At 39.2% G+C, this 14436-nt stretch overlaps 1 protein-coding gene across 4 annotated transcripts in view; it reads right to left on the bottom strand.

The window, feature by feature from the left end:
• Positions 1-850: 850 nt before the first annotated feature.
• LOC119494142 (phospholipase A and acyltransferase 3-like) overlaps positions 851-14436 on the bottom strand; it is a 50063-nt gene continuing 36477 nt past the window's right edge. Inside the window, exons 1-5 of one of the 4 annotated variants that reach the window (XM_037779773.1) lie at positions 6949-7629; positions 3188-3242; positions 2764-2860; positions 1996-2264; positions 851-993 (exon numbers count right to left, since the gene is read on the bottom strand). In XM_037779773.1, coding sequence (XP_037635701.1) covers positions 880-993; positions 1996-2264; positions 2764-2860; positions 3188-3196 — 489 coding nt within the window. In that variant the 5' untranslated portion in view covers positions 3197-3242; positions 6949-7629 and the 3' untranslated portion in view covers positions 851-879. Of the gene's footprint in view, positions 994-1995; positions 2265-2763; positions 2879-3187; positions 3243-6948; positions 7630-14436 lie in introns of those variants that run through there. The other 3 variants (XM_037779769.1, XM_037779772.1, XM_037779770.1) reach the window with 3 other exon arrangements.

Raw genomic sequence — 14436 nt, 5'->3', positions numbered from 1 at the left:
AATGATCTACATAGATTTAACTAGAGGTAACTGAGAAAAAAAATCACCTCCAAAACACAACAATAAACAGCCGATGCAGGCCTCTGTAGAGATAACCCGGCCATACGTAACAATATGCTTATCTAACTTATGGTTTACATTGTGAGTGCCATATTTTGCTTGCATGGTATATGGAAACGCATCCACAATAACGCCACCACTGCAAATATTGTGAGACGAGCTTTAACACTTGAAAATCCCCGCCATGATACACTTGACGGGGACAATGAAAACAAAGCTCATGACAAGCCAGAGATTCAGTAAAATCAGCAAAAGCTGCAGAGATGGCCTGGGACAGGCTGCAAACACAAGTGGTAAGTGTTTTTGTTTTTTTTAAACGACAAGAGTTCTGAGTATTTAGGAGTTAAATTAGGTGGCTTGTCTCTACAACACAGTAATATTGATACAATAATGTATGCTGCTTCTAATAAAATGCTTAGAGATTCAAATGAACAAAACTGATCAAGGGAAATAAGTGTAACCAGTGAATCCAGATTCACACAAATTATTCTTTATTCAAAACAATTAAATGTCAGAGGAAGACAAAGTGCTATTCATTAGAGATGACATGTCATTGAGTGATCAATTAGTTTAGTCCACATGTCTCCTTTCAGCCCAGGACCCACAGTTCATCAAGGTACTTTTACAATAAACACTAGGCCGTAGTACATTTTACATTATGGGGCCGTTCTGTGAGATTTAACCACAATATCATCATATTAGATTATTCTGATTTTATTCCAAAGGTTTGACTCAAGTAGCTAATATTATTTCTTCATAAACAACTACTAGCAAAACATTTTAGTTTTCATCAATAGAAAAGAGGGTTGAGTCGGTACATCAATTATTCAATGCTTTCGCCAAAGCCACAGCCACAATACCCAGAGCACCCACAAGCGATACACCGATAGCCGCTCCTCCGGCCGCCAGGGCGTTTTCTCCGGCCTTACGCGCCTGCAGAGGGAAACAAACAGACACCTTTTAGTTTGTTTCACATTCAAGACTCCATTCAAACTTTCCACAACTCTGGAAAATGTATCACTCACATATCAGGACATTATTACAGTATATATTCCTTTCTCTATTATAATGTAATGGACAGCAGAAATGTAGATTCTGCTGTTGAAGAGGTTTGAGAGGTTTTCATGGATGTATTAATTATTATTATTTTTAGCTCTATATAGAAATCCATAATAACTGACTTACTAATAATAACTTTTTACCTTGCCTGCTTTCTGAAAAAATATAAATTGCTTGTTCATATGAGTACATTTTCTATTGTCTTACTTTTAGGGATGCACCGATACCGGATTGGATATCGGGCTGATATTGACTCATATAGCTGGATCGGATATCGGTGTCGGATATCGGTGACAATGGGGCTGATCTATTCTATACACTTCTACTATATACATTATATACTGGAATTTTATTTCCTGTTTTAGTTTTGTCTGATTTGTTGCTGCATTAAAGAGGTTTACACTTGAATTGTAATTAATGTAAATAATTCCTGTTAATTTTGAAGATTTTTTAACTAAGTTTCTGGTGTTACTGGTGATTTATTATTTTAATAATAAATAACAATTTAGTAAATTTAAGTCTACTGTATGTATTTATTTGGTTACAATTAGGTTTACAAAGTTAAGAAAGTAATGTTTAAGTCAAATCTGATGTTGCCTTACTCATAAAAGAATGATCCCCCTCACTTCCACACAGTGAGGCATACAGCTTATTGATTAGACACTGGTATTGGATCGGTACTCAGTATCGGACTAAAACTCAAAGCCCAGGTATCGCTATCAGTATCGGGACTGAAAAAGTTGGATAGGTGCAACCATACTTATGTTTTTGGTGAAATATCTTTATGATTTGATGTGTTTTAATCTCACTAGCACAAACATTTTTACTCCTTTAATGTATTTATGTTTTGTCTAACATAGGTATTTATCCACCGACCTGCCGGGACTCAGCTTTTCCGTAGCGCAATTCGTTTGCAAAGTGCTCACAGTTCTCCATGAGGACGTCATAATGCAGCTCCTTGCCCACCTTGGCATAGGCCTCCCTCACAATGTCTTGAACCGAGCGGGGATCGTACTTCTCGTCCAGTCTGTTGCTGATTTTCCACTTGTTGTTTCCCACCACGTCCCTAAGCTTCTCTTTCTTCACCATGGCCTTCTTCGTCGTAACAGACCTCAGACTGTTGGCGCTTGCACCCAACACATCAGCTAGGGAGAAACAGACGTTACTTGTGTGGGTTTGTGCTCTAAATATTGCAGCATATTTGATGGTTTATGAATTATGAATCAGTTCAACCAAACCAAAAACTTCATGTGACAGTGAAACTGGGCTGTTTTTTGTTCCAGACTGAGACGGGTTAGTATTTGGGAGTAGCAATCTCGAGCAGTGGTTTTCGAAGTGGAGTTCGTTCACTACAAGTCCATCCATAAGTAACACAATGACAGAATGAATGACTATTTTGGTCATTGGTTTAATACACTTTCTGTAATCAAACATCTAAAAGAAAAAATCCTATCAGATGGGGGACCCCGGGACTAAATCTATCAAATGGGGGTCTAATTTGTGTCAGTTTAGGGGTCCCTGATGTGTAAAAGGTTGGGAACCACTGGTTTAGGCAGTGTGTGTGTGTGTGTGTGTGTGTGCGTGTGTGTGTGTGTGTGTGTGTGTGTGTGTGCGTGTGTGTGTGTGTGTGTGTGTGTGACTCACGGCGTGATGTCAAGTGGACAATGAAGCCATCACCAACATACACAGCCCAGTGCTCATAGGGGCCGCGGAAGATCTCAATCAAGTCCCCGGGCTTTGGCTTCTCATCATAGTTGGATTAGATCAGACAGAAACTATGTTTGACTTTGTAACAGACTGTTTGGCAACAGACTGCAGACAGTGACCAGACTCTCTGGGCTAAACAAAGATAAGAGAAGACTGGTGTTGGACTATATACTGTAAATAAAACTGACTTGACTTGAAAACATTTACATTCAATGAAATGCTACATACAATAATACTATGGGACACACACTATACAAGTTGCATAATGACATATAATTGCTATAATAGAAAACTAGAACAGCAAAAAAAAAAAAAAAATAGTCTAATTTTCTATATTGTGATTAGGTGATCATTTTCTAACCGGGGCCATGTCAGTGCTTCTTTCGGCTGGTTTCGACTGGTTTGACTTTCAGCACCTGCAGGAACAAATCATGTTATCAGTGGTGGAAAGTAACTAAGTACTTTTACTCAAGTACTGCACTTAAGGACAGTTTTGAGGTATGTGTTCTTTACTTGAGTATTTCCATTTTATGCTACTTTATACTTGACTACATTTCAAAGGGAAATATTGTACTTTTTACTCCACTACAATTATTTGACAGATATAGTTAGTAGTTACAAAAAAACAACAACATATGATCAGTTTATAAAATATAATTTGTTAATAATTAAACCAGTGGCTGCTCTAGTTTGGCCCTCCAAATTTTTCACTTTTTTTTTTTTTTTGTACCCAATTAATCATCTCACAACCCCTCAGATTTATTTTGTGACCCTGTGGGGTCTGACCCCAGGGGGTTAGGAACCACTGAACAAAACTACTGATATAATAAATAATATAATTATATATAGATTATATTTAAATGAATGACTTTTACTTGCAATTGGTACTTTTACCTAAGTAAAAGATCCAAGTACTTCTTCCACCACTGCATGTTATAGAACAAATATTAGCATACAACACGAGATACTGAGAAGATACAGAAGAGTAAAAAATAGTTTACTATCTCTTTGGTGATAAGGTATCCGTGTGTTTTTTCTTGTTCGCTCTTGATTTATTAGTTAGCTCAAAAGTATACACAAGTCTAACACAGCACTGCCTAAGAATATATTTACATTTAATGCTGTACTAATAATATAATCTTTATTCCCATGGGTATTGTGTGATCACTCCTTGTATTAATAATAATCACATGTGGATTATCAATTATACCCAGATGATGTGTCACATGTCATTAAAGCTCATCTGTATATATAGTACATCTATATATGCCAGTTTTATTGGTACACCTAACTAAAACTAATGCAGTCTCATACTAAAGTCCTGTAATAAATCCTACCTTCATGAAGATTATAATATTATAATATAACTTTAGAGAGGAGATGATTCAACTTCATGATCATTTTGGAGGCTGTAGTTTGTGGTGCTGTTAAATTGCACTGTAGTGTTATACTGAAAGAAGTTTCTGTTATTGATCCTGCCATCACTGATATAAATGGGGTGGACAAATTAATAGAAACACCTGTCAGTGTATTATACACTGAACATTATAACCTTCATGGAGGTAGGATTTGATGCAGGTATGTTGTATTAGACTGCATTGGTTTAAGCTTGCTGCGTGTAAATTACATTATTATTAGGGCTGTATATTCGCAAGGATCTGGTGAAACGATATGTATCATGATACAGGGGTTACAATTCAATATATTGAAATATATTGTGATACAGTAAGCAAGGCGATATATTGCAATTTTTGAAATCTAATTTTAGGAAAACTGTCAATAGTATAAAGAAACACCACCATATGCATAAAATCTGAGTAAAAAAGAGTTTACTTATTTAATGCAATCAGAACAGTGGGATGTGAATTTGCATTTATCACAGTCCCTGTGACATCCAACATCATAGCCGACTTCCTGTTGAGTTTTGGGCATACGTCCCATAGGCTTTTTTGTACATCTCCACATGTTACATCTATCTGCCAAATTTCATACATGTAGGTGAAACCGGAGCGCAGATATCAATTTTTCCATTTTTCTAGGGGGCGCTAGCGAGTCATTTTGCAACGGCGAAGCTCGAGACCCTTACAATATCAAATTTGATAAGCGTGCCAACCCTAACAACTTTTGGGGCATGCTAAGGTCGTCAAAAAGGCGATTCATTTGGGAGAAGAAAAAAAAAAGAAGAATAATTCCTACCGTTTCAATAGGGCCTTCGCTGGCCCGACGTTGTCGGTGCTCGGGCCCTAATAAAAAACGCTTCAGTTTCAAGAGGGCCTTCGCTGGCCTGACGTTGTCGGTGCTCGGGCCCTAATTAAAGCTGCAAGCAGCGATGAACGGGGCTAATGAAACCCGATGAGGAATATGTCTGAAATATTGAGCAGGATATTCCCTCCTAAATTTCATGAATATAGGATCAACTTTGACCAAACTATAGCCTTCCACGCGTTAGGGGGCGCTATAGAGCCGGCTAAACATGCTGAACCCAATAACTGTACATTCATGTAAAGTTTACAGGTGTCCATCTTTTTGCCAACTTTCATGAGTTTTCGAGTAAACCAAGGGCGTCAAAGGCATGTTCAAAGGCTAAAAGACATAAGGGGGTGCTAGAGAGCCAACATGCCACGCCCAAGCAAAATTTCACCACTAAATCAAAGTAATTATTAGTTTGGATGTGCGTGTAAAGTTTCATGAGTTTTTTGTGCATCCTAAGGTCCTCAAACATGTGTTCGTAAATTTAAAAAAAACGCAGGAAGTCCACGATGAATGACTTCCTGTTTGCCGAAAAAAATCTAAAAAATATTTAATCCAGGTATGAGGACGTGAGTTATGACATAACTGAATTTCATGAAGATCGAAGAAACTTTCTCTGAAAAAGTGCCTATATTAGGGGGCGCTATCTCGCCCCCTGGAGACACCCGAGCCCAATCACTCCAGAACATTGAATTTCCCACCAGTTCTGACGCATATTCCACTTTTGGTGAGTTTTTGGGGATGGCTAAGGTCCCAAAAACGCGATCTCCCGGCAGAAAAAGAATAATACTTAGAAAAACAATAGGTTTCCTACACCGTTGGGGTCCTGGCACTTTTGTCCCCGGGCCCGAATAATAATACTTAGAAAAACAATAGGTTTCCTCGCACTTCGTGCCAGGACACTGGTATCCTGGCACTTTCGTGCTCGGGCCCTAATTAAAGCTGCAAGCAGCGATGAACGGGCCCTCGCACCTTCCCGCGCGTCAGGGGTATTGGCGGGACGCCGACTGACGCGGCCAGGCACAATGAATCCGGAACTCTGATGACGTAATGACACCTGCCACAAGACTCTATGACAAACGGTTCATGAGTTATGAAAGGGGGCGTGGTTAATGTGTAGGGGGCGGGGATAACAATACCAATGAAACAGGAACTCTGCTGAGTTCAATGACACCTCCCACAAGAGTCTAGCAGTGTGTTCCAATCCGCGTACTTCCGTACTTACACTTACTATTTTGAGTGCACAAGTGCGTTGACACTAAAGTATGGCAAAATGCATTGCACTCAAAGTATGGTCGGTCAAATTTCATACATGTAGGTGAAACCAGAGCGAGGAGCTCAATTTTTCCAACTTTCTGGGGGCGCTAGCGAGTCATTTTGCAACACCCAAGCCCGAGACCCTTAAAATAATACATTTTTCACTGCGTGTGCCAAGTTTAACAACTTTTTGAGCATGTTAAGGCCTTCAAAAAGGCGATTCATTTGCATGAAAAAGAAAAAGACAAAGAATTCCTACAGTTTAAAGGTCTCATATTGCAGGCTTCCTGGTAGCCTTATGAGAATACACTGTTTACCATTGACGGAGCATTTTGGCAAATATTTCTTGGGCGTTACCCACATAATCAGCTGTGCTGCTCATCCCACAAATGCATGATCCTTACAAGTTGGACATCATTGCGAAGGTAAATAAACAGGCTTTCCAACGATGTAAAATACAATGCCAATTAGCATTGTAACAACAGAGAAATAATCCATCAAACACAAGTTTCCGAACTTTGTATTTCCGGTTTAGTAAAACACCAAATACGTGCAATTAAAGCATTTAAATCACCACAATAATGATAATAATACTTTGTTTATATAGCAACCCACCTCAGTAGAAGAGATGTGTCCAGGGCAAACTTCAGTCCTTTAATGCAGGAGTTTCTTTTCAATGCTTCTCCTGGGCGCACTTCACGTCCCTGTGTGTGGTAAAGGAGACCCTGCAGTGCAGACCTCACCTTTATATTCTGCTGGGTGAACCAACTTTTACTTTCAAGGATGTGGTTTCTCAGAAACGAACTTCCTGTGTTCAGCAAACTGCTACATAAAACTTGATCAAACCCAGATAGTAGTGTTCACCGCTGTGCTGCAGGATTAGCACAGTTAAGTTGTTAGGAAATCAATGTTGAGGCCATACCAATAACAATGTTGATCACACATTTTCCTCAAATGATTAAAGTGGCAGTAGGTAGTATATTTTTGGCATCATTGGGCAAAAATTCCATAATAACCTTTCATACAAATACAAAATAATGGATAAACCTGCTAGAGAATTAATTTCTTAGGAAAGTTTTTTAGTTTTTATATTATTTTGTGTTTCTGCTGATTAGAAAGCCATTTACAGTACAACTGCCCCAATAACAATTCAGTGCAAAGTTCTGAACATTCTATCAGATACAAACTGCACAAAGTTACGTTTATTCTGATAAGAAATGTTGTTATTGTTGTTATTCATGTAATATATCATTTTAAAGCTCATTTTGTGCTCTTTATGCTGGAACTATCATGGGCACATCAGATCAATATGAAGATAGTTATAAGGGCATTTGCAGAGGCATTCAGAATTTGCCTATTGCAACTTTAGAGGTCAAAGGTCAAATTCTGTTGTCCTCAGTGTCATGAAAATGTGACCGGAAGATAGATTATAAATTTAGTTTAAGCTTTCCAATGATATTGTGTGTAGGTTACCCTCTTTTATACTGTATTTAATTGTAAAATGGGGAAAAAAGATGGAAACATTTTAATGATGGAGGGATGAAAAAAGGAATGATAGCACATAGAAAGCTACCATTGCTGCAATTCTATCATGTATTTTCCAACACTAGGGACATAGACCTTTTAAAAAGTCACCATGAGACATGGTCCCTCTACAGTGGCACGGCGGCCAAATTTTGGGGACCTGGCTCATGGACTATCAGCATATTGTAATGAAAGAAAACTAGACTTCTGCACCTCCTCATGGCTCTGTTTTCAGGCTTTAGAAAATCTAGCCCGTGACGGGAGACTTTGACCAATCACAGGTCATTTAAGAGAGAGCGTTCCTATTGGCTGTGCTCTGGCTGGTGGGCGGTGCTTGGTATTTCCTCAACTTGATCTCAACATGGCTGCCGGGTCACAAACTTTCTCATTTTACAGCTAAACAGTACACTACAAGATGTTTCTGAAAACATTTGCGGTGAGAAATAGGCATTACAGTAACAGAATATTCATTCATATTTGATCAGCGCTGCCTAGTTTGACTGCTTGATCAGAGTTTGCGAGTGATTGACAGCTGCTCTGAGACGGCAAGGCTCCAGCTCAGCTCTGATTGGTTGTTTTCCTCCAGTCTGTGAAATCTTGCAGATACCATTAGGAGCACCGGAGGACACAGAGGCACATGATTTTTTTCAGATTACCTGTCTCATGCACTACTGTCAGGATATTGTGACTGTTTTATAAAAATAACTTTTTTTAATCCTATTTGCTCCATTTCTACCCACTGTAGCTTTAAGAATCAAGGTAAACTTCAGGATTAAATTCCCGTTAACATTTTCGCATTAAAAATTGGCAAGTGCCTGTAGTGCTCTGTCTCACATAGGTGCACAAGCACACATTTTGTTAAAGGGACTATTTGTAACTTTGTACGCGCATAAATGTAGCGAGTCGTCACACATACGCGCTCGCATATGCGCGTTCGCGTGTAGCCGCTGTACCCTCCTCCTCTGCCTGCTCGTCTTCACTCAGACAGCTCAGCTCGCTCCACCTCTAGACGTGAACGCGCGTTCACTACACACTGCAGAAGAGTTAGTTTAGCTCTGAGAATATCTAGTGAATGTACAGGGGACGTTTATGCAGAAATAACTGCTGCAGCTCCTCCAGACCAACAGAGATTTTCCGTGTCTTGTGAAGTGACGGACCTCTACAGAGATTTAAGTTGTCTTCTCGTTACCGACCGGGTGCCGGTGTCTCCTCTGCTCTCTCCGGCTGCGGGCGGAGAGAGCAGAGGAGACACGCTGGAGAGCTCCGCGGCCTCAGCCTGCACTTAGGCAGGAAAAGCCAACACCAGGATCAGATCTAAATCATGTTCATGGAGAGACCTTCGTCTGGTCAGCTAACATTACTGCCAAGCAGGTGAAATATAGAGTGATATTGTGGTTTTAGCTGACTTGTGTCGCCTCACTGTTTTGAGTGATGCTCGTTCACGTATATTGAGAGCGAGCAAGCACGAGCCCGACGCTGACTTTCGTTGATTTCACGGCCACAGGTGTCGCTGTTAAGAAGCATTTCTGAAAGTTACAAATAGTCCCTTTAAAGTTATAAGAGACATATATAAACATGACAAGCTGTATTGTTTTACTGTGGTTGTTTGTTCTGACCAACACCTAAACATTCTTTATAATTATATCAGTTGGAACAAAGCTAGTATTTGATTAGGAAAAAAACCCATAATAATAATAATAAGAAGAAGAATAAGAAGAAGAATTACAATGAAAAATACCAGTAATAGTAGTTATTTTATCAAAATATATTTTAATAAATTGAAAACACACACACACACACACAGAGAGAGAGAGAGAGACACACGATTATTCATATAGCTCTATGAAAAGTAAAAAGACATATATACACATGACAAGCTGTTGTTTTACTGTGGTTGTTTGTCATGACCAACACCTAAAAATAATTTAAGATTATATCAGTTGGAGCAAAGCTAATATTTGTAGATCAGTAACCAGCAATTGTTGGGTATTTTTATTTTGTACAAGATTTAAATGGAATATATTTTGGGGCTGCAATGCAACTAAGGATTATTTCCATTATTAATGTTTTTGTTGAGTGGATAAATCGATTAATCTATTAGTTGATTGACGGAAAAGTTTTTGATGATTGTATTGTTTTTGTTTTTTTTTTTTAAATGGAAAAATGGTAACATTATTAAGTTACATCTTCTTAATTATGAGGATTTCTTGTATTTTCCCTATTTTGTACAAGATTTAAATGGAATATATTTTGGGGCTGCAATGCAACTAAGGAGTATTTCCTTTATTTATTTCCTTATTTTGATGAATCTATTAGTTGATTGACAGAAAATTAATCTAACTTTTTTCTTTTTTTAATGTTTTTTTTAAAAAATCATGGAAAAATGGCAACATAATCAAGTTACATCTTCTTAATAATCAGGATTTGCTGTGTTTCTTTGTCTTATGTGATAGTAAACTAAACACAAAAACACCTTAAAGAGATTTCTTTGGACTAAGCGATTAATCGATACATTGAGAACAATTATTTTAAGTTACTGCCCTTTTCTGTTGATTATTCTTGTGCGTTAATCAATCATTTAGTGTATCAGATGTCAGAAAATAGTGAAGAATGTCGACCACAACAAGTGACAACCTTAAATTGCTTGATTTGTCTGACTCAGAACTAAAACATATTCCGTTTACAAAGATATGAAACAGAAAAGCAGTAAATTCTGATATTTGACAAGTTGGATACAACATGTGCTTTGTCGTTTTTGCTTGAAAAATGATTTAAACGATTAATAAATTGTGGAGGATTCATTTTCTGTTGATCAATTAGCCTAATTAATTGTTATATTTTAAGACAATTGACCTTTTTAAAAAAATATTTATCAGAGCTCCAACGATTAGTCAATCAAAATGGTAATCGATAATGAAAAGTATTGTTAGTCGCAGCCCTAAAATATGTTGTTCTCTTTCTTATTAGTGATGTATAAATGGATCTTTATGTCTGAAAGAACCTTCTCTTCTCACACACATAGACAGACACTAGACACACACCTCTTTTTCCTCGTCATTTTCTGCTTGTCGATGCTAAACTTCCCACTCTGCCCCTCATTTCATCGTGTCCACTCTTCCCCTCTAGCGCCCAGGAACTCTCCCAGGAGATCAAGTCCTTCATCAGTGGCGTTGACACGGTTCAGGGCCGGAAGCTCAGTGTCCGGGAACACGCCCGCTGTGCTGTGCGCCTGCTGCGCTCGGTCCCGGCCTGTCGAGGGGCGGTGCTGGAGCACCTGAGGGGCGTGTACAATGAGCACGTCTCCGCCTTCCTGCACAACCTGGAGACGGAGAACGATGCCAGCTCCGGGGTCAGCTCCAACATGGAGGACACCATACAGGTGCGATGACAAGAGGACACACATGGAACTTCTTGTAAAACTCGTACCATATCTTCAAAATATTGAAAGATTTATAAAGATTAGAACATTAAATTGGTTTTATAGGCACACTAGAGTAAGAAATCCAGACCCTGCCTAATTTCTCGCTATCTTAAATGTTTTCCTGCATTCATAAAAATATAATAATCATTGCGAAATTCCCCGGAAAATGGTCTTAATGTATTTCTGTTTGTCTGTAGGAGGTTCACGGCGTGCTGTCAGAGTTCATCCGTCTCAACCCCCGGGCCTGGGCCCCTCTAGTGTCCACCTGGGCTGTGGACTTGTTGGGTCAGCTGAGCAGCAAGCACGCCGGCCGCCGGGTGGCCCTCCACTCCTCCAGCCTCAACGAGCTGCTCCAGCTCTGGATGTCCTGTGCTGTGCACAAGTTTGGACTTAAGGGCAAAGACTTGAGACTTACTTGTGGCTTGCAAAACATTGACTTGGTCACACCTCTGGTTCTCAGTCTGAAAATCTTCACTTGAACTTCTTCTGTATTCACACTAATGCTCAAATATTCTTGTTAGATGACCATTAACTAACGATCTGTACGCCCGTGCATTGAACCAGCTGTCTTTATCGTCCACCAGGTCTCAGCAAGGCCGAGCTGTCCAAGAAGAAACGGGAGGAGAGGAGGAAAGAGCTGGAGGCGAAACGGGCGGAGCGCAAAGCTGCTAAAGGTCCTCTCAAACTGGGCGCACGCAAGCTGGACTGACGGGGATGCAGAGAAAGATTTGAGGGTGGGGATGCAGGAACACGGACCACAGTGACTGGACACAGATCAGTAGATGGAGGCCGGACATTCCACAAACTAAGGACCAAGAAGTGTGAACAGTTACTGTCGGTCAGTAAATGACTCTCAGCTTTGGGATTCTCCGTCTTTCTTCATTCAGGAACTGACAGACGGGTGAAGAAGCAACAACCCAGTGCTTTATGAATGCATTACTGTGGATGGCAGAGCTGAAACAAACACAAGAGACAGAAAAGCAGCACAGAGCGGAACTCCCTGCAGCTCCAGTTGATCACACAAAAATGTCCCCCTCTTTGTTTTTTTAAAGACATAACTCATAAAGTTGTAAAGTAAATGTATATAAATGGTGCATCTAGTCTTAAAATGACATGAAGAAAGGACACTTTTTTTAAAATCAAGAAATATACAGTATATAACAATATTTCAGAATCAAACATGTATTATTGTACTGAATGTTCAGACTTAAAATCAATCCATGCATGCACTTGTGTATTTGTGTGGCTTAACAAAAGGATTCATGGCACAGAGTTCACTTTGCACATTCAACACTGTATTTTACCGTACTGAACTGGCCCGACGGGTGACGCATTTGACTGGTTCCAGATCTGTTAATGTGTCACATGCACTGCAGACACACGATGGAAATAAGTAGTTAAACTGGTTTCAAAGGAAAATCAATTTATGTGTTTACATGCCTTTTTCCTGTGTGTCCTAGTAGTGCTGTGGTGGAGGGAAATCAAATGAGTTTTATTTTGAAATCTTTTATGCAGATCTCACTAAAAACCTTTTGGGATCATCTGAGGAAGTAAAGATTTACCCATCAGTCATTTTTGACGGTATTTGGTGCGGTCAGGGTAAAGGAGGTCCCTAAAAGAAAGTTCCTCTTACTCTTTTATTTGTGCCTTTTATTTAATAAAACCGGTCTGCTCTGCAGGATTACATCCAACAGAACATTTCAACCTGAAATATCTTCCCACCTGCAAATTCTGTTTTCATCCAACCTTTCAGTGTAACCTCTATGACTCCAGTCTGTGTTGGGTATGGTATTGTTAGGTGTCACTTATAGACACAATCAGCAGCCGTCACCATTGGAGCTAATGTCCTGGTGTGGGGTGTCAAGGAACTAAGCTGTGTTTAGTTCAGGTGGACTGAAGAAGACTGGATGCAACCGTTTACTGAGAATCCAAATCATGTAGCATGTGAGCTGTTCTAAAAATAAATATAAGTAAAATAAATGTATGTTTCTTCTTTAAATGAAAAGGCAGTAGTCATCGTCCTCCTCAGCAGATGTATGAGCCAAGAATGTATTGAGTTGTCGTCAGGAGGATGGGAGGGATATCGTCTCTGAGATTTCTGCCTCCACCACAATACAACAGAAGTGAAAATGTCAACAGACCTCAATGATATAACCATGGGAATTATAGAAATACTTATCCTCATCATCTTTTCACCTTCATTGTATAATTGGGCACTGATTCTGGAGAGATCGCTGTTGATGCTTTTTTTCAAAATGCTGAAATTTCATTGATTTATATTGAGGTGCAGACAGGAATGCCAGAGACTGATATCTAAAAGCCTGGACAAATAAAACCAAAATGATCTACATAGATTTAACTAGAGGTAACTGAGAAAAAAAATCACCTCCAAAACACAACAATAAATAGCCGATGCAGGCCTCTGTAGAGATAACCCGGCCATACGTAACAATATGCTTATCTAATTTATGGTACAATAAAATGTGTTTTCATTGTGAGTGCCATATTTTGCTTGCATCTAGTATATGGAAACGCATCCACAATAACGCCACCACTGCAAATATTGTGAGACGAGCTGCAACACTTGAAAATCCCCGTCATGATACAGTTGACGGGACAATGAAAACAAAGCTCATGGACTGGAAACAAGCCAAAGATTCAGTAAAATCAGCAAAAGCTGCAGAGATGGCCTGGGACAGGCTGCAAACACAAGTGGTAAGTGTTTGTTTTTTTTTAAACGACAAGAGTTCTGAGTATTTAGGAGTTAAATTAGGTGGCTTGTCTCTACAACACAGTAATATTGATAAAATACTGTATGCTGCTTCTAATAAAATGCTTAGAGATTCAAATGAACAAAACTGATCGAGGGAAATAAGTGTAACCAGTGAATCAAGAATCACACAAATTATTCTTTATTCAAAACAATTAAATGTCAGAGGAAGACAAAGTATTCATTAGAGATGACATGTCATTGAGTGATCAATTAGTTTAGGCCACATGTCTCCTTTCAGCCCAGGACCCACAGTTCATCAAGGTACTTTTACAATAAACACTAGGCCGTAGTACATTTTACATTATGTGGCAAAGCCAAATTTCTATCTAAATCACAGATGTTGTAAGCGCCATTTACTAGTGCAAAGTTTATGTTTATTGTTTTG

This window comes from Sebastes umbrosus, chromosome 9 (genome assembly GCF_015220745.1).
Source record: "Sebastes umbrosus isolate fSebUmb1 chromosome 9, fSebUmb1.pri, whole genome shotgun sequence".
Classification (NCBI taxonomy): domain Eukaryota; kingdom Metazoa; phylum Chordata; class Actinopteri; order Perciformes; family Sebastidae; genus Sebastes; species Sebastes umbrosus.
The sequence above is the reverse complement of the archived record's forward strand: the minus strand, read 5'-3'. Positions and strand labels throughout refer to the sequence as shown.